Source organism: Asparagus officinalis, chromosome 8 (assembly GCF_001876935.1).
Source record: "Asparagus officinalis chromosome 8, Aspof.V1, whole genome shotgun sequence".
Classification (NCBI taxonomy): Eukaryota; Viridiplantae; Streptophyta; class Magnoliopsida; order Asparagales; family Asparagaceae; genus Asparagus; species Asparagus officinalis.
The window spans coordinates 107,582,257-107,603,707 of NC_033801.1; the positions used below are offsets into that span (position 1 = coordinate 107,582,257).

At 38.5% G+C, this 21,451-nt stretch overlaps 1 protein-coding gene and 1 pseudogene across 1 annotated transcript; both read left to right on the forward strand.

The window, feature by feature from the left end:
* The window catches only part of LOC109821667, a 14,855-nt pseudogene extending 157 nt beyond the window's left edge, over positions 1 to 14,698 (forward strand).
* LOC109820711 (protein FAR1-RELATED SEQUENCE 5-like) lies at positions 15,727 to 19,514 on the forward strand. The gene is made up of 2 exons (XM_020386906.1): positions 15,727 to 15,856; positions 16,973 to 19,514. Exon 2 carries the CDS (start codon positions 16,990 to 16,992, stop codon positions 19,216 to 19,218), a length of 2,229 nt encoding a protein of 742 aa, XP_020242495.1. The 5' UTR covers positions 15,727 to 15,856; positions 16,973 to 16,989; the 3' UTR covers positions 19,219 to 19,514.

Consider the following 21,451-nt stretch of genomic DNA (forward strand, 5'->3'; position numbering starts at 1 on the left):
CCGTTACCAAAGGGCGCCAGCCCTTACCTTGGCCTCGAGTGCTCCGGCACTGTCATCGTCGTCGGCCGCAACTTCTCCCATTGGGTGATCGGCGATCGAGTGAAGATCTGACATTGTTCAGTTTTAGCTAATTTGTGTTACGTTTTTGGCGTGGATAGGAAATTAAGAGCTAGAGCTAGTCAATTGGTTAGCTATTTGACTTGGGTGCTGAAAGTTTGAAGCTTGCAAAACTTTTTAGAGCTTTTGGATTGATGTGTGCTTTAAAGTGGAGCAAGTAAGTTTAACTTTATAGGATTGCTTATATCAATAGATTAGTGAAGTTTAGAAATGTGAAATTGACAATATAGGTGCAAATTGGTGCATTTACTACCTTGCTTAATAGCTTTCTCTGCCGCTGACTTTCATCATGAATATCAGCACACACATGGAGAGGTAAAATAATGTAAAACCAAGATTCAAACTGTGAGGTTAGGAACTTGGTTAATGGCTAATTAGTGTTAACTAAAAAGAACATGCACTAGTAATTAAAAAAACTTTCTGAGAAAAGATCTGAGAATGAGATTTGTAGATAGCAAAGAATAACTAGTATCTACAGAGATGAGAATACATGGAGAAGTAATTAAAATTTTTGAACTTGTTCAGCTCCTTTTTGTAATTAAGTATGATCATTCTCATGCGTAGGTATGTGCTCTTCTTGGTGGAGGAGGGTATGCAGAGAAGGTAGCTGTGCTGACGGTGCACTGCCTACCGATCCCTTAAGGTATCTCCTTAACAGAAGCAACAAGCTTTCCTGAAGTGGCTTGCACTGTCTGGTCAACAGTCTTCATGACGATTGATGAGTCAGCTCTTGCTGGGCTCTGATACCACTTGTTGTGCGTAGCGGAAGCCAAAACCAAACTAACAACGTGCTTCGAGAAACCAAATCAAATAAACAAATAAGAGAGAAAGGCCAACGAACCACAAATAACGGCACAAACTCAAACACATAGTTTAACGTGGTTCGGAAAATTACCTACGTCCACGGGACAAGAAGGGGATGAGGTTTTCACTAATAGAGAATAAGAGTACAAACTAAGATTACAAATCGTTCAAAACAATCAACTAATCTTACCAACAAAGCTCTTAATCTCTCCAAATAAAACCCTAAACAATAGCTCAAAAAATACCTCTTTTCTGTGCTCCAAATACCCCCGAAACAATCACCAATCAAAGCCAAAGAAACCCTACTTCGTGTTTGGTATTTATACCAAACTCAAATCCCAAACAGAACAGGAAACAAGAAAACAGGCCCAGACCCGACTCATGGTCGACCGTCGCATCATATGTGGTCGATCGGATCCAACGACCGAGACATAAAATTGACTATAGGGTCGTACGATCGACCGCCACGCCACTCGCGGTCGACCGCAAAAAGTCCTGATTCATACACAGGATCTGTGCACGAATTCGGTCGATTGGCCTTACACCGTGGTCAAATACCAAACACCAAAACAGAACCTGAGCTCCAAAACCTGTTCTTCTCTAATTCTTTCGTTAATTCTATAATTCTTCACATCGGCGAAGTTTCTTCCATAAACTGAGCCGACACCAACTAAACCAAATATCTCACTTATTGTGTCCAGTACGAAGTGAAACAAAATCACGACAACTGACTCAATCCATAATAAGTCGAGACCCAAATGAGAATGTGACCACTCTCCAAATGTCGGTATCTACTCACCAAACTGGCTGCATCATAAATCATTGCCTACGTATCCTCTTACCCAAGGAATCAAGTCTTCACATAGTTCACCTAACGGCCTCTAAAGGCCCTCAATCAACTAAAAAAGTTTGCAACTCTTCACCAACAAATCTGCGGCTGATAGCTCTCTCAATGGCCCCAAAGTGAAAACAAATCAAACACATTCACCTGAGGTGAACCAATGGTCGTATCCAAATGCGAACTATATCCACCAGCTACACTTGAATCAACCAACTCATCATCTGCATCCAAATCCAAATGATCCATAATCTGTATCACCTCAGCTTGGAATCTCAAACAATGTAGTATGATTTGAAGTATGTGGAGTAAACTCCACCCAACGTGGACTAGCATCACCCTCCACCTATTACGATATCCAAACAATCTGATCAACACTCTCCACCTGCCGAGAGTCAAAAGTGATATAGCTGCTCAGAACAAAATCAGAAGTCTCCCAACTGATAACTAAACGAGCCTCTAAATCTCAAACGTGCAATCGGATCAAATCTCACATTCTTGATATGACCAAATGCTGGGCAACCAAACATCTGACGCAACCCAAAATCTGAAGCAGTTTCACCAGATCCAAAATCACTAAGCACAACAGTCAGCAACCTATGACTAAGATAACCCAAATATGTCGAAGCCCGAAAGCTAAATTCAATGCTTGACATCAAACGTCGATACTCCTCCAGAAAGAAACGACCAATCAAAAATATAATCTCATCTCGTCGCCTCAATGTTTCCTCTCCAATAAAGTGTCTCAAACTACCGTGAGTTCGGTACAAATGCAGAAATAGGTCCCTCTTGTACCTCCTTCTAAAATCAAAATAAAATACCTTCACTTTTCTGCCAATACACTTCTTCAAACTGTTAGAGACTACTAGGACTTTATCCAATCTGGATTTGGTTACAACCCAAGCATGCCTAGAATAGCCACCAACAAAGGAAATCAAATATCAAATACCTCCTAATGATATCTCCTTGGAAGGCACTCAAATATCTAAATGAACACCACCTAAAAAGACCCCTCGATTGATGGATAGAAGTGCCAAACTCCACCTCGGTCTTCTTGCTCATACCAATGTGCTCATATGACTTCAATTTGCAGGTCAAAGCACTCCTCAATAATCCAATACACCGTATCAATAATCAAATAACCCAGCCTCAAATCCTTCTTTCTCGACCATCTTTCTCAAAGCACCAACAAAACAAATACAAAACATACAAAGAATAGATCTAAACTGATAAAGATAGAATTTTTACCAAAAAAGATCCCACCTTTATCTTCAAACGAAGTCCTAACCGAACTTCCAAAGTGATCTACTCCTCCAAATAGCCCAAGAATGAAGAATAGATCCAAACTAATAAAAATAGAATTTTTACCTCCAATTGAAACCCTAACAAGAGCCTCTGAACGATCTTACCCGCACGATGGAAAACAAGATCACTAACAGGAAAAATCCCACCTTTATCACCAACTGAAGCTCTAGACGAACTTCCAAAATGACCAACTCCTCCAACTAAGACAAAACCCTAGATCTGGAACCTGGAGCTCTGATACCACTTGTTGTGCACGGCGAAAGCCAAAACCAAACTGACGACGTGCTTCGAGAAATCAAACAAACGAATGAGAGAGAAAGGCCAAACGAACCAAAAATAATGGTACAAACTCAAACACAAAGTTTAACGTGGTTCGACAAATTTTCTACGTCCACGAGACGAGAAGGGGATGGGGTTTTCACTAATAGAGAAGAACAATACAAACTGATATTACAAATCGCTCAAAATAATCTACTAATCTTACCAACAAAGATCTTAATCTCTCCAAATAAAACCCTAAACAATAGCTCAGAAAATACATCTTTTCTGTGCTCCAAATATCCCCTCAACAATCACCAATCAAAGCCAAAGAAACCCTAATTCATGTTTAGTATTTATACCAAACTCAAATCTCAAACAGAATAGGAAACAACAAAACAGGCCTAGACCCGACTCACGGTCGACCGCCGCACCACATGCGGTCCACCGGATCCAACGACCGAGACATAAAATTGACTACAGGGTCGTGCGGTCGACCGTCACTCTACTCGCGGCCGACCGTAAAAAGTCCTGATTCATACGTAGGATCTGTGCACGAATTCGATCAACCGACCTTGCACCGCGGTCGACTATCAAACACCAAAACAGAACCTGAGCTCCAAAACCTGTTCTTCTCCAATTCTTTCGCCAATTCTACAGCTCTCACCAGGCGAGAGTTTTCTAGTAAGCATGTTTCCTTTCTTCACAAGTCACAATGTTATGTTCTCTTGTTCATTGTTTAACACCAACAAATAAATTACTTGATCGAAATGATTGAATGCTTGGTTAATCAAAGATGGCAAATATTAAGAAGAGAATCCTCATATGGTATTAGATCTTACCAACTATTGGTCACGTTAGTTTATGAGACAGGAGGGTAGTTAATAACTAATTATGATATACAAATTACAAAAGGTTTAACTTTATAGATTATGGAGTGTGACTTGGTGATTGGTGAAATTGATAGCCGCAATTAAAAGTGAACGATTCTTGGATGCGGAAGCAGCTCATTAAAGTGAGGGACACGATGATTAATAAATTTGGTGATGCTAAAAATCTTCAGCAAATAATTACAGGTTGTTACAATGATGGAAAGCTTCAAATATCCTCTATATACAAAGTCATAATTCAAGAAGCACCTTCAGCTGTGTAGGACGACACAGTTTGGAGGGGATTACAATATCCTAAGCATTCATTTATTCTTTGGCAAGCAAATTATTCCAGGCTCTTAACACAAGATAGATTATGCCGAATGGGATTATTGAACATAAACCAATGTGTTTTGTGTACTAATCATCAATTGGAGACATGCAAGCACCTCTTCTTTGAATGTCAGTTTTTAGCAAATGTTTGGAACAATGTGATGAATTGGATAAATTTCTCTTAGAGATCATGCGATTAGAATCAACTTATCAGTTGGTATAGCTTTAGACTCAAAGGAATGGGGTTTATGCAAAAATTAAAAAGAATAGTCCTCTTGGTAACAATATATTTGATTTGGCAAAAGAGAAATATGAGAACTTTCCAGCACAAAGTTCGGGAGCCTGAAAAATTATTTTGCACTATCAAAATCTCCATCTACTCTAAAGTTCTCAATAAAAAACTTCCTCTTCATATGAAAGAGAAGCTTGAAAGAATGTAAATTTTTCTTCTTCTTGTTTACTGCCAGGTTTTGTTGGTGTTCTTGATGTAGCACACAATTTCATATTTGGAAGATGAATAAAAGTTTATTTCATTGACTAAAAAGAAACTGATAGCAGCATCTGTTAGTCTAAGTATAGACCTAAAGCTGAAGCCGAAGCTGGAATCAAGAAGATGAAGCAAAACAAAGGAAACAGGAAAACTGAATGCGGTCGACCACGGTGCTCTCGGCGGTCGATCGCGAACGTGCACGCGACTAAGAAAAGTCTCTGGACTTTTCGCAATCGATCGCGATGGGTTCTGCAGTCGACCGAAGCTACCCTGTAGGCGTTTTGGGTTTTATCATTTATCCGGTCAACCGTGACTGGTTCGACGGTCGACCATGAGTCGAGCTGGCAGTTTCCTAATCTGTTGTGAATTCTGTTTGGGTTGGGATTCATACATATATTTATATGTTTTCTAGGGCTAAGAAGAACGTGAAAAACCATCACAAAGAGAGAAAATAGAGAGAATCTCAGAGAGATTAATCTCATGTTTGAGTGCTTGTATTCCTTCTTCAATTAATCAAAGAGATTGTGTGGTGTGGCTCTCAAGGACGTAGGCACATTGTCGAACCTCGTTAAATTCGTGTGTTCTCCCTTGTTCTTATTTTTACAAGTTTTTATCTTTGATTTATGGTGAATTTCCTTCTTGCTTAACTTTCTAACAAGGCCCGGAAAGGCAAGGGTTCTATTTGATTGTTTCGAATCCCCCTAACTAGGGCTGTTAATCGGTTTGAATGGTGTGGTTAATAGGTGACACCGAACACCAAACCGATCTATTTTTTTGGTTTGGTTCGGTTTGGTTTTTCACTATTTTTTTCAAAAACCAATTGTGTTCGGTTTAGTTCGGTTCGGTTTTTCTCTGGTTTATATCGGGTTTTTTTCGGTTATTCTATAAAGAAAACAAGTCTAGAAAAGTAGAAAGTAGAAATGTCTCATATTACATAACCGTTTCCGAAAAAAGCGATGAAAAACTAGAATAGCAAAAAGATGATAGATCAGAAGAACAAGATCAAATACCCGACCACTTGTTTGTAGTTGTAAAATTATGGATCCAGGGTTTTTTCCCCATAGAATTAGAAGAACAAGATCTTCAGAAGACATTGGAGTGTACATGCGTCTTGCTAAAGAATCATAACACTTTTTTCCACACAACAGAGGGTAGTTCTCTTCATACGTGAGGTTCTCTGGTAGAATGCTATTGTTTCCAACAACTTGCACATGTACCAATGACATCTCTATTTTCCATTGTTCTAAGGGTGTGTTTGGTTAGTATTTAGCAAGCAAAAAAAGAAAAAGGAAAAAAAAAACATGAGAAATGTGGTTTCTGGGACCTGACTATGTTGCCACATAAGATTTTAGTTTCCAATTGATCAATTTCCCTTGTTTGCTTCGGTTTTGGTTTCCCGTAAGCTGAGTCGGGTCAGTAAAATGTAAATCCCATTCAGACCAAAATGGGAATAAAATAACTTTTCGGTTTTTCGGTTCGGTTTCGGTTTCCAGACATTCGAAACCAAAACCACACCAAACCTTTCGGTGTTCGGTTATTTTTTTCGGTTTGGTGCGGTTTTTTTCTTTCCTCGGTTTTTTCGGTTATGGTTCAGCTTTGGTGTGGTTATTTTTTCGGTTATCGGTTTTCAAGTTACAGCCCTACCCCTAACAACTGGTATCAGAGCTTCATTCAACAATTTGTGAGGAAATCAAATCTAAGATCGAGAAGTTTGACGGTTCAGACTTTGTCTATTGGAAGTTGCAGATGGAGGACTATCTGTACCAGAAGGACTTGTATCACCCGTTGATGGGCAAGGATAAGGGATATAAGAAAGAGGAGTCAGACGATGATTGGGAGATACTGAATAGGAAGACTCTAGGGCAAATCCGATTGTCACTTGCCAAGACAGTAGCCCATAATATCTTGAAGGAGAAGACGACAGTATGGCTTATGGAAGCGCTCACGAAGATGTACGAACAATCATCTACAGTAAAAAAAAGTGTATCTGGTAAAAACTCTTTTCAACCTCAAGATGGCAGAAGGACGGTCCTTCACGATACACCTTAGCGAGTTCAACACGATTGTTAATTAGCTTATCTCCGTAGACATCACGTTCGATGACGAAGTGCAGGCCCTTTTATTACTATCATAATTACCGGATAGTTAGGTAGGTTGTGTGATGGTAATCAACAATTCGGTGGGGAAGAAAAAATTAAAACTGAGTGAGGTGATCAGTATGATTCTATCCGAGGAGGTTAGAAGAAAAGCATCTGAATCAGAAGGTTCAGGTTCAGCCCTAAACTTCGAGCAGAGAGGCAGAAGCCATAAAAAAGGGAACCAGAACAGAAATTGGCCGAACTCAGTGAAGAAAAGGTCGAACTCGAAGGTTAGACCTATCAAAGGAAATTGTTGGAACTACAGACATGAGGGCTATATGTCTTCAGTCTGCAAGAGGCTTATATCATGCAAGATGCTTTGATCCTTACTATGGACAGTGATTCGGATTCTTGGGTCATCGACTAAGGAACCTCTTTTCACGCCACTGCTAATAAGAAGGTTCTTCAGAATTATGTAGCAGAGGACTTTGGAAAAGTGTATTTAGGGGACAATGAACCATGTAATATTGTTGGAAAGGGCGATGTGCAGATTCAGATGAAGGGCTCTAAGTGAAACTTAGAGAATGTGAGACACATACCGAAGCTGAAGAGGAATCTTATTTCGGTGGGACAGCTTGGAGCAGAAAGCTATGTTTCGACATTCACAGAGAATTCATGGAGAATCTCTAATGGTACGATGGTAGTTGCCCGAGGCAACAAATTAAGAACTCTCTACCCCACCTCATATGCGAGTGACATCTTCACAATTGTAGCTGGTTTAGAGAGTACGGATCAGTGGCATAACAGGCTAGGGCACATTAGCGATAAGGGGATGAATATCTTACATTTACAGGGAAAACTAACCGGGATCGACCGCGTAGAAGTTGGGTTTGCGAAGACTCATCTTTGGGAAGCAGAAGATGGTTAGTTTCCAGAAGGGTGGAATGTCACCTAAGGCTCAGAAGCTAGAGTTGATTTATACAGATGTATGGGGTCCAGTCAGTATGTCTTCTTTTGATAGTTCGAGATACTATGTCACCTTTATCGATGATCACTCGAGGAACGTGTGGGTTTACTTCATGAAGCACAAGTCAAAGGTGTTCGGAGTCTTTAAGAAGTGGAAGGCCATGGTGGAGAACGAGACAGATCTGAAGGTGAAGTGTCTAAGATCAGACAATGGTGGAGAATACGAGCTGGAGGAGTTCAAGAGGTTCTGTGCTATGAATGGTATTCTCTTAGAGAGGACTATTCATGGGACATCACAACAGAACGACATTACGGAGAGGATGAATAGGACTTTGACGGAGCGTACCAAGATCATGCGATTACATGCAGGTCTGCCTAAGATATTTTGGACGGATCCGGTGTATACGGCGGCTTACCTTATTAATCATGGGCTATCAATTCCATTGGATTTTGGGATTCCAGAGGAGGTTTGGAGTGGAAAGAAGATAAATCTCTCACACTTAAGGGTATTTGGTTGTGTGGCTTATGTTCATATTAGTACCATCTCAGGGACAAGCTAGAGACTAAGTCATAGAAGTGTACATTCATTGGATACGATACTGATGAGTTCGGGTATCATTTTTAGGATGAGAAGAACATGAAGATCATCAGGATCCGAGACGTTATATTCAATGAGGAGGTGATGTACAAGGATAGGAAAAATACTAAGGATAGCCAAAGCAGTAGAAGCAGCACTTCGGATGCAGGTGGATCCGAGTACATAAATTTAGAGGAACTTCCAGATAAGGGTGATGATGTTTGTTCTGATCAAAAAATGGAGGAGGTTCCAGGTGCAGAAGCAACTACCCAGGACGTGAAGCTTAGGAGGTCATCCAGGATACCCAAATCGAATCCTAGATATCTTTCATCTCTTGATTACTTATTGTTGACAGATAGTAGTGAACCAGAGTACTATGAGAAGGCTATACAAGTGAGTAAATCTTAGTAGTGGGAGCATGCGATACAGGAGGAGATGGATTCTCTACTCACTAATAAGACATGAGAATTAGCACAGCTACCTGCACAGAAAAATGCCTTGCATAACAAATAGGTCTACCAGGTCAAACAAGAGAGTGATAGAAGTAAGAGGTTTAAGGTCAGATTAGTTATAAAGGGGTTCCAGCAGCGGGAATGAGTGAATTACACGAAGATATTTTCCCCTGTTGTAAAGTTCATAACCATCAGGGTGGTGTTGAGCTTGGTGGCTACAGAAAACCTCTTCCTTGAATAGTTAGATGTGAAGACTACCTTTCTTCGTGGTGACTTGGATGAAAAAAATCTACATGAAGCAACTTGTTGGCTTCATTGAAGAAGGAAAGAAAGAGATGGTGTGTAAGCTCAAAAAGAGCTTATATGGTTTGAAACAGACTTCGAGACAGTGGTGCAAGAAGTTTGATAACTTCATGCAAAACAATAGCTATAGAAGATGCAATTCGAATCATTACTGCTATTTCAAGAGGTTCGAGTCTAGCTTTATTATATTATTATTATATGTTGATGACATGTTAGTAGCAGGATCGTGTTTAAGAGGAGATAAACATTTTGAAGAAGCAGCTAGCAAAGAAGTTTACAATGAAGGATTTGGGTACAGTAAAGCAGATTCTAGGGATGCGAATCAGTAGGGATAAATCTGAAGGGACGTTGAGATTGAGTCAAGCTGAATATATCGAGAAGGTACTTCAGAGGTTCAATATGCAGAATGCTAAGGTTGTTAGCACACCCCTTAGAAGCCAGTTCAAGTTATCTGAGGAACAATCATCTAAGACAGATGCAGAGAGAGAGAGAGAGAGAGAGAGAGAGAGAGAGAGAGAGAGAGAATATGAGCAGAGTGCCATATTCTTTGGCCATTGGGAGTCTCATGTACATGATGGTTTGCACGAGGTCGGACATTGCCTATGCAGTAGGAGTTATGAGTAGGTTTGTAAGCAATCTAGGAAAACATCATTGGGAGGTCGTGAAGTGAATATTGCGGTACTTGAGAGGGATAACAAACAAACAACTATGTTTCAGGAGGAAGGAGTTGGTGCTGCAGGGATACATGGATCGTCGGTGATCATGATACGAGGTGAACCGCCACGGGATATGTTTATATCTTAGCGTCGATAGCAGTGAGCTGGGTCTCATGTCTGTAGAAGATTGTGACTTTATCTACAACCAAGGCTGAGTATGTAACAGTGACTAAAGCAAGTAAGGAGATGATCTGGTTGAATGGGTTCTTGGAAGAGTTGGATCTGAAGCAAAGGAGAAGAGTTCTTTATTATGATACCCAGAGCATTATACATCTTGCCAAGAATCTAGTTTATCATGCCAGAATAAAGCACATTGACGTACGATACCATTTCATATGCTCGCTGATTAAAGACAGAAAGTTGCACTTAATGAAGATTTTGGGGAGTCAAAACACGACGGATATGTTAATGAAGACAGTCACTATTAAGAAACTAGAGTTGTGCGCAACTTTAGTTAGCCTTCATGAGTAGAAAATAAAGGCGGAGCCACACTAGGAGGATCAGCAAGATCACCGGGATGTTGATGATTAAATAAAGGATTTTTTCGGGGAGGAGAAGATACTTGCGAAAAATGAAAGAGTTCGAGTGAACTCGCTGATGGCACTTTGGTCTCCACGTGAGAGATTGTTAGTCTAAGTGTAGACCCAAAGATGAAGCCGAAGCTAGAATCAAGAAGATGAAACGAAACGAATGAAACAGGAAAACTGCAGTGCGGTCGATTGCGGTGCTCTCGGCAGTCGACCGCGAATGTGAACACGACTGAGAAAAGTTTCTGGACTTTTCGTGGTCAACCACGATAGGTTCTGCAGTCAACCGGAGATACCCTGTAAGCGTTTTGGGTTTATGTCGTTTATCCGGTTGACCGCGACTGGTTCGGCAGTCGACCGCGAGTCGAGCTGGCAGTTTCCTAATCTGTTTTGAATTCTGTTTGGGCTGAGATTCATATATATATCTATATGTTTTCTAGAGCTAAGAAGAACGTAAAAAACCATCAGAAAGAGAGAAGAGAGAGAGAGAATCTCAGAGAGATTAATCCCTTGTTTGAGTGCTTGTATTCTTTCTTCAATTAATTAAAGAGATTGTGTGGTGTGGCTCCCGAGGACATAGGCACGTTCCCGAACCTCGTTAAATTCGTGTATTCTTTCTTAATTATATGTCAATTTACAATAGTTTTAAGGACAATTGTGTAATAACCGTATCATGTTAATTAAAATTTCCCCCTATAATTGCACAAATTGCAATACATAATTTGTTGATAACTAATTATTATATATAAATTACAAAAGGTTTAAATTTATAGATTATGGAGTGTGACTTAACTTGGTGATCGGTAAAATTGATAGCAGCATCTTCCATAATATAACATTGTCCTATGGTGATTGCTCATACCATTTCATATGCTCGCTGATTAAAGACAGAAAGTTGCACTTAATGAAGATTTTGGGGAGTCAAAACACGACGGATATGTTAATGAAGACAGTCACTATTAAGAAACTAGAGTTGTGCGCAACTTTAGTTAGCCTTCATGAGTAGAAAATAAAGGCGGAGCCACACTAGGAGGATCAGCAAGATCACCGGGATGTTGATGATTAAATAAAGGATTTTTTCGGGGAGGAGAAGATACTTGCGAAAAATGAAAGAGTTCGAGTGAACTCGCTGATGGCACTTTGGTCTCCACGTGAGAGATTGTTAGTCTAAGTGTAGACCCAAAGATGAAGCCGAAGCTAGAATCAAGAAGATGAAACGAAACGAATGAAACAGGAAAACTGCAGTGCGGTCGATTGCGGTGCTCTCGGCAGTCGACCGCGAATGTGAACACGACTGAGAAAAGTTTCTGGACTTTTCGTGGTCAACCACGATAGGTTCTGCAGTCAACCGGAGATACCCTGTAAGCGTTTTGGGTTTATGTCGTTTATCCGGTTGACCGCGACTGGTTCGGCAGTCGACCGCGAGTCGAGCTGGCAGTTTCCTAATCTGTTTTGAATTCTGTTTGGGCTGAGATTCATATATATATCTATATGTTTTCTAGAGCTAAGAAGAACGTAAAAAACCATCAGAAAGAGAGAAGAGAGAGAGAGAATCTCAGAGAGATTAATCCCTTGTTTGAGTGCTTGTATTCTTTCTTCAATTAATTAAAGAGATTGTGTGGTGTGGCTCCCGAGGACATAGGCACGTTCCCGAACCTCGTTAAATTCGTGTATTCTTTCTTAATTATATGTCAATTTACAATAGTTTTAAGGACAATTGTGTAATAACCGTATCATGTTAATTAAAATTTCCCCCTATAATTGCACAAATTGCAATACATAATTTGTTGATAACTAATTATTATATATAAATTACAAAAGGTTTAAATTTATAGATTATGGAGTGTGACTTAACTTGGTGATCGGTAAAATTGATAGCAGCATCTTCCATAATATAACATTGTCCTATGGTGATTGCTCTTGTGTGGTAATGGGGACAGTTGTGCAGGCAAAGAGGATTCACAACTGTCCTCAATATGTGGATACTTCAGATACATCCCTTATAGGGAAAGTACCGGTCAGTAGACATTCACAGGTAAAAGAGAACAAAGAAAAAGGAAAGATGATTTTCCTAACTCCATACAGGTGAAGACGTTCTTTCAACCTGCACTTAGTTTTTTATATGTCAATTTACAACAATTTTAATGATAGGACGATTGTGTAATAACCGTATCATATTAATTAACATTTACCCTTATGTTCGCACGTTTTAAACTAAAAGGTTAAGATGAACTATCTGGTTTAACAAACAAATTTATCCTGTTGAACTTTTCCGTAGTTATTGGAAAGCTGAGCCATCATACTCTTAATTCAAGACTTTGGATCAGTATGCAACAGTTTCTTGATACTTTACTTCAATTGACTGCAGATTAATGGATGATCAATTGGAATCAGCACATTTGTTATATCCAAATTGCCAAGCAACATGGAGTAAAGGTTTTTATCACAGCAGGTACAATCACCCCAACCTAGCCAACAAAGCTTAAACCGTTCATTTAGTCAACGATTCTTACTAATTAAGATCTGTCCAACTCCAGGGAGTAAGGAAAAACTAGCTGCCTGGCAAAAAATTTGGCACCAATGTCTGCATAAACTATAAAACGGAAGACTTTGTAGCACAAGTGAAGCAAGAAACATAAGGACATGGTATTTCTCTTTAACTTTCAAAATACCTTAGCTTATTTGTGTTCTCAATAATCTAAGACGTTCCAATTGGTATAGGTGTTGATGTTATACTTGACAATGTTGGTGGCCCTTACTTTCGAAAGAACCTCGACAGCTTAAGTATTGATGGAAGGCTGTTTATTGTTGGTTTCATGGGAGGTGTAGTTACCCAAGTGTGCCTTTCGTGCTTGCTTGCACGACGTCTTACTGTTCAAGGTATCAATATTGAAATTTTAGTCCCTTTCCTCATTGAATGAAATAAAAGATGTAGATTCACAGAAAGACGGTAGATTCTGTCCACAGTTCCAGCATATCTGGATCTGTTATCAAGTGTTTACTTTGAATCTCATTGTGGAGGTATTTTTGGACTATTTAACGTGCTAACTTAAACTTGTTACTCAGTTATGTTTGTAGGTAAAGGTGAATCAGAAATTTTCAGAAAAAATAAAAGCAATTAATTTTTGACAGAGAAACATGAATATCCCAAAAATCATGGAAAGGTTCTTTGGAATCGGATATGCTCAGTTGGAGGAAAAATATTTAAAGACGACAATTTGTTTCCTCCAGTTTGTAAAAGTATCAGTGCCTTCCACAACCAAGCAACTCAGAAGAATCTCCTAGAAATTAATAACATCTGGGGAATAACTTGAGGGATCTGGAAGAAATCAGAAATTTTTCTTGGATTGGACTCTAGATCATTTTCTTCATTCACTTCAGTTGTTTGTATCAGAAGCATTTATAGAACGATAGTTCAAATGTGCAACCTCTGAAGTTGTGGGGCTGAGGCTTATAGTTTAATATTCTAGCATATCCTTACAGGTCGAACATTCGTTTCATGGGCTGAAATCTCGGTTATTTTATTATATAATAATATACTTTTTTTCTAAAATATGCTTTGTACGTGCCTGGTGGAGTTTAAAGATGGATTGCTTTAATATCATATTAATATTCCTTTAATGGTGTACCAAAAGTCCAAATTTATGATGAGATTTAAGAGGTTATAATCTTATAATCCAACAATTCTTATTCTACAACTTATTTTTGGTGTGAGCAGCTGCAGGATTGAAGAGTAGAACCCCTGAGAAGAAAGCAGAGATCGTTCACGAGGTAGAGAAGAACGTTTGGCCAGCTATTGAAGCTGGGAAAGTGAAGCCTGTTGTGTATAAATCTATTCCTCTTTCCGAAGCAGCTGAGGCTCATAAACTAATGGAGAGTAGTGAACATATTGGAAAAATATTGCTAATTCCATGATTAGCAACTAGCATTTACAGGGCACAGAAATAAATGATATGATGTATTATAAACTATTTGTGATAATACAGTTGGAAGGAGCTTCGCATACACACACACATACATATAGACATATGGCATTTATATAAATCCTTGTTATGTTTTTGCTGAGGAGTTAATACTGAGGAAAGAAAAAGCAAACTGTAAGTTAGCTATTATGGTGATAAGAGAGGCAAAATTAAACAACACCAACACAGCTTTTATCCCAAATTTATGGAATTAACTGCATGAATTCTACTCTTCTGCTCAGTTCTCATGATGGCTATCCCAACATATGGGGTTAGTTGCATGAATTCCACTCAATTCTGTTGGGAGGCTACTCCTCCCCTGATGAATAACCATCATATACTCCCTAACACTTTCTAACTGCTCTTTAGGCCTTTCTAGTCGTCCTTTCTCTATTTAGTTATAATCTTGTCATCGTTCATAACTGGTATATTTAATGGCCTGCATTTGATAAACCATCTCATGTAACTCTCTCCCATTTAACTCACAATAGGGGAAGATATGTAGTTTATTTCACAACTGGGAAAGATATCTAATTTTCTACGAAATGTTCATTCTTATCTTTGTCTTTTAGCGTATATGCACTCCTATCATAACATTCTTATCTCTGCTGTGCTCATTTCTTACCCATATTTTTTACTTGTGATCCATAAAACACTATTGAGTCTCCGGAAAATTAACTATACTTTAGGTGATAATTGATTAAACCACTATTAATTTGTAAAGTAAAATATAATGCTAGCAATATGGAGGAATTTGGTACCAAACACAAGTTTTTGTGTTTGGTAGTGATGTGGCTCATTCACATCAACTTATTCAAATGGGAAACTACATTCACATGGATTGGAGAGTGAATAAGAATGAGACACATCACTATCAAATATAAAATTTATATTCGGTACCAAAATCCTACATTTTTCTTATATAATACAGATGGTATATATCGGTAAATATCTATTAATATATTTGTGTGCGTACACAAATTCACACACAAAATGCACCTCGCAAATGTTTTTTGTGCGAAGAAGTCACAATAGCAGTCCTGTCATTGTACAGGCCCAAAAATAACAGCAGGCCGGCTTAAGGCCCAAAGCACTTTTCAGACGAACCCTTCAACCCGCTCTCATCTGAGCGAACCCTGCAAAATTCTCTCATTTCTTCCTCAAAAACCCTAGTTTTTTTTTTCCTCGATCGCTGTCACCTCCAACTATCGCAGACGAAGTGAAAGCGGAATCAAGTATCGAAGAATATTTTCACCTCTTGGTTTGTTCTCCTTTAATCTTTTCTTTTCCCGATTGTTTTTTTCTGTGGTTTATTTCCACCAAAGTTCAAATTTGTGAGCAAGTTCCCTTTTTTCTAACACTCAGAATGTAGTTATGAGTTTATAAACTAGGGTTCTGATTGCTTAGCGGCATTGCTTCATTTGGTCCCTTGAGAGTTTAGGGGTTGGTCTCCAATTACGCGTACTTTGGTTAATTGAGAAAAAAGCCATAATTTAGGGTTTGATTGAGATCATGTGAGGACCGTACTAGATGCCTATGTTTTTCCCTATAGGAAATGGTTTTTTTTTGCGACATTCCTTAAATATTTAATCATTTGGAATTAGAAAGATATCATAATAGGGTACTTAAATTAATAGCAATTTCAATGATTTGATAGACTAAATTCAAAACATTTAAGATTTAAGGGCGTAATATATAAAAAAATCCTTATTTTTACATTTGTTAATTCTTGTCTAAAGATTATCTCGGTCTAATTAATACACAATTTGGTACGAGAAAGTCGAATAATCTTATACATGGGACTTTGTTAGAAAATTTGAAAGAAAATTGTGCAAAGTATGAATAGATGTCCGTAAGTGAATTCCAGATGACCACTGTCTCATTATAAGTCATGGTGGATGGTTTTACCTTGTTATTGTTCTTTATAATTCAGTAAAATGGAAGCCATGGACATTTGAATTGCATTAAGAAAAGATTCAATATTTGGAAATTATAATTTCAAGTCAAAGTGTCAGTTAGTTCAACCAGAGTGCCAAGGTCAAGAAATTTTATCAAGTATAATAAACAATTTAAACTAAGGATGCCATTTTTTTCCATGAAATAGTTCAGAATTTTGCTTCTACTTTGCACTGGGTGCCCTTAAAAATGGTCAGAAAGCATAACAGAGTATATTTAACAGTTAGCTTTCTGAGCATCATTTATGAACAATATAATATACCCCACTGACACAAACGATCATGTTGAAAATTTGTCATGCAGAAAATGTGTTGTTAAGAAATGTTACTTTGCACCAAATACTTGTGAATCTTGGAGCAGTTATTTTTCACCAATAATATCTGTAGATATACAAAGGTGTGAACTTATGTTTGTTGTGCAGGCTGTGATCATATTTACATGGAGAGTACCTCTAGTGATGATGAAGAGTCACTTAGAGATAACAATGTGGATCTCAATGATGACAATTTAGAGCACCACTTAACATTGGATGTGAGCAATCATTTAGCTGAGTCAGACAACATTTTCTCCTCCCATCAGCAGTTCTCAGAAAACCCCGAACCATTTGTCGGTATGGAGTTTGAGTCTGAGGAGGCTGCAAAGTTGTTCTATATGGCATATGCTAGTCGCATAGGATTCTCAGTGCGTATTAGCAAGTCACGGCGTTCAAGAAATGACGAGTCCATTATTATGCGACGCTTTGTGTGTTCTAAGGAGGGATACCATATGAAGAAAGAAAATTTTGATGATGGAAAGAAGAAGAGAAGGCGGCCGACCATAAGAGAAGGTTGCAATGCGATGATTGAGGTAATTCAAAAATACTATGGCAGGTGGGTTGTCACTAAGCTTGTTACTGAGCACAATCATATCGTGGCAGCACCCAGCAGGGTGCGTTATATTGCACCTGAAGAATATGCTGACATGGAGCCATTCCTTGGCATGGAATTCCCATCTCATGAAGCTGCACAGACTTTCTATTATGCATATGCTAGCCGAATCGGTTTTGATGTCCGTATTAGGCTCTCCCGCCGTTCAACACGTGATGAATCCTTTGTGATGCGACGATTTGTGTGCACTAAGGAAGGTTATGCTCCATTGGAAGAAAATTCTGATGAAAGCAAGAAGAAGAGGAACCGAACTCCTACTAGGGAAGGCTGCAAGGCAATGTTTGAGGTTATGAAAAAAGATTATGATAGGTGGATTGTTTCTAAGCTTGTCATGGAGCATACTCATGACCTGGCGATTGCACCAAGCAAGGTGCATTATATTCAGTCACAGACTGAAGTAGTCGTTCTTGCAAAAAGTGGCACTGTTAATCGCGAGAAACCAGTAGCTCTTGCTAATTCAGGGCCTCAACATGTAGAAGCATTTGGAGGCTTTAATAATCTTCCCTCAATTGACCAGGACCCTAGAATAGATGCAAGAGATCCTCGACAAACTGCTTATGGATTAGAAGACACTCAGAGATTATTGGATTACTTCAAAAGGAAGCAAGATCAGAATCCTACATTCTTCTATGCATTTCAAGTAGACAAGACTAATTGCTTGACTCATGCCTTTTGGGCAGATGGAAAAGCTAAGATGTCTTACTTTTGCTTTGGTGATGCAGTGACACTTGACACATCTTATAAGGAGAACAAATATATGATGCCTTTTGTCATGTTCACCGGTGTCAACCATCACTTCCAATCTGTTATTTTTGGATGTGGGTTGCTAACTGATGAGTCAGAGGCATCGTTTATTTGGCTACTCGAAAACTGGCTTATCGCTATGTGTGGGCGCCCTCCAGCTTCTTTAGTTACTGATCATCATGATGTTATAAGTAATGCTGTTTCCAAGGTCTTACCAAACACTCACCACCGACTGAGCAAGTGGTATATCTTGAATAGATTGAAGGAAAAATTTTCCAACTTCTATATCTTACATCCTACTTTTGAAGCAGACTTGATGAAGTGTATTCATGAGTCTGAAACAGTTGAAATATTTGAGGTTCGGTGGAAGTCATTGCTTGATAATTATGACCTAAATGAGAGCTCATGGCTGCATTTTCTATACAATATACGTGAAAAATGGGTTCCAGTCTACCACAAGAACATATTTACTGCAGAAATCTCTGTCACCCAAAAGCCAGAAAGCTTGAACAAGTTGTTTGAGAAGTATTTCAATACAAAAACCACCCTAGAAGTTTTTTCTTCTATCTTGGAACATTCATTGGCAGGCTGGTATGATAGAGAAAGCTTAGAAGATTTCGCTTCGTCATATACCAGTCCAGTTTTAAAGACTCCTTCTAGCATGCTAAAACAAGTTTCAGAAATCTACACCAGGACAGTATTTGATATATTCCAGGAGGAATTTGTTGAGTCTTTGGGTTACTTTGTTGACAAAATCGAGGATGGGGCGATTTGCAAGTATAATGTTGCAAAAGATGAAGATGTTGAAACCTCGTGCACAGTTATGTACGATCCTTTGGAAAAGAGAACAAGTTGCAGTTGCTGCAAATTTGAGAGTTCTGGCATCTTGTGTAGGCATATATTGAGAGTCTTTTTAACAGTCGATGTACGTTTAGTCCCTGAGTATTACATCATAAAACGGTGGACAAAAGACGCCAAGACCGCTTTTGTAGGATAAGTTAATGTGAATTTAAAATATCCTATACAATACCATCATTATATGTCACCTTTTGAGAGAGGAGGTCTCAAAGTTGTTATCCGTTGAGGTTTACGCACCATCGCAGAGTTGTGGTAAAACTGTAAAAGAAAAAGGTTTTGTGAACTGCTCAGGTACTTGTTCTGTCAATGACACCCAGGCATTAAAATGGTATTGGTTGAATGTATAGAAACTGCAGATTGATTCTTGCATATTCTTGTGTACTTTGTCAGACATCTTTGAACCACGAATCTGTATATCCTTCAATTTTCTGACTAGTTATCTTATCATCAGTCTGTTAATGCTGCTAAGATGCCTAATTGAGCCTGAGCTAGGTTGAAGGTGGAATTCATCACGATGACCAATATAATAGTAGTAAAGTAAAAGAAAATGATACTGTTGAATACATCTTGTTTCCTTGCGTATAAGGTTGTTTGGTGATTAGTCTTAGACATCAGTTCTTCAAATCATTCTGTGTTTTATCAGATATTTTTAATATACATCTCAGTTGTCTGCATGATAATTTTTCCTGTTACCTATTTATTTATTTATTTACTTGAAGCAATAATATGTCGATGCTCCTGGATAGTAACTGATGCTATAGACATTGGCAAATATTACTTTGTGCTCGTACTCTCTGAAATTAGGAACAAGGAATTGCTTGGGACTCTTTTTTGTTTCTTTTATCTTTGCACGAAAATGTATTAGGCCTTTCTGTTTCATATTTGTTCATTAGTACTGTTAATATTGGCGAGCTGTTATCAATTTGTAGTTATTAGCATAGGAAAATTATGCTTTGTGCTTCTTTTCAGCGAGGAGAGTGGCTTCATGGTTTATGCTCGTGGTTATAAGAAAGAAATTGTGGTGTCGGTCTTCTTGAGTTTTAATCTTGATGTTTTCTTCCCCTTTTTTTCTTCTTTGCATTTTGGTTCTATATTGTACCTGGCTAATTTTGACCAAGATTATTGCGTGCCACTTCTTTTATAAGGATTGACATTTATGTTGAAATAACTTTGAAGAGCATGAATTTGATATCCATGCTCTAGAGGGATATTTGGGTCATGTAACGGTTTGATTGGCAAATTGCAGTATTCACGTAAATGGTCTCATGACTCTCATCTGGCATTTTACCCCCTTCTTTTATTGCAGAATGGACCAATCTGCATCAGTTTTTGGGTTGGAACTAGAGGTGCCAAACCGTATCCGTATCCGAGGAAATATCCGTAACCGTATCCGTTAGGATATAAATATGGTTACTCAAATCTATTACCGATAGGATATGGTTGCGGATATGGTTTTGTAGTGAAATATCCGTATCCGTATCCGAAAAAATCCGAATACATATTGGTAATACTTTTACGATAGTTTCGATTCTTAGATTATGGATTTGTGGTTAATTTTGATGATCAAGATGTCTAAACTTAGCTTTTCAATCATAATGAACATATTAACGAACTCTTTTTGTATCACATGACTATATTTTTCTGAATACTATCTAGTTTTCTCATATCCTTTTTGTATCTGCATGCATATCCGTTTATATATCCGCATCTATATCCGTAACCGTATCCGATTTTGGCGGATATGGATATGAATTTTTCTTACCGACATATATCCGTATCCGTATCCGTATCCGAGATGGGTAAGCGGATATGGATATGGTAAGTACCATATCCGAGCCGTATCCGCTCCGTTAACACCCCTAGTTGGAACTGCCCTATGAGTCTCTCATTCTTCAAATGGCTTTGGCGATGTACCCTGAAGGTAATGTACGTGGACCATATTCAAAAGACTTTGCATTCAAGTCCCGCATTGATCCTGTGTTTTAACTTCCGAAAGTTCTTCTATTTCCCTTAGATGGTCCCATTTACTGCGTTCTGAAGTGGAAGTCGATGATTGTAAAATAACTAGTTCTGATTGAATTATGCTGCTTCTTGGTTTCTTCTTCTTCCCTTTTATTTATTTATTTATTTATTTATTTATTTATTGGGGTGGCGTGTGGTTATGTAATAGGTTTATCTTTGCAGTCAAAAGGTTTATGGATGGAGATACAAGGAGATGTTATGTGTTGAACTTTTGATGAATCCTTTTTCAGTATTTTGTCAGGTAATTCTGTCAATATTTCCTTTTCGGTAAACTTCACTAAACCCCCATTAATTTTGGCCTTTTGTCATTTAAACCCCTAAAATTTTGAAACTCTCACTAAACCTTTGAT

Bases quoted from the DNA above. Each gene is read 5' to 3' on its own strand.
- LOC109820711 (XM_020386906.1), top strand. From the start codon at position 16,990: ATGGAGAGTACCTCTAGTGATGATGAAGAGTCACTTAGAGATAACAAT.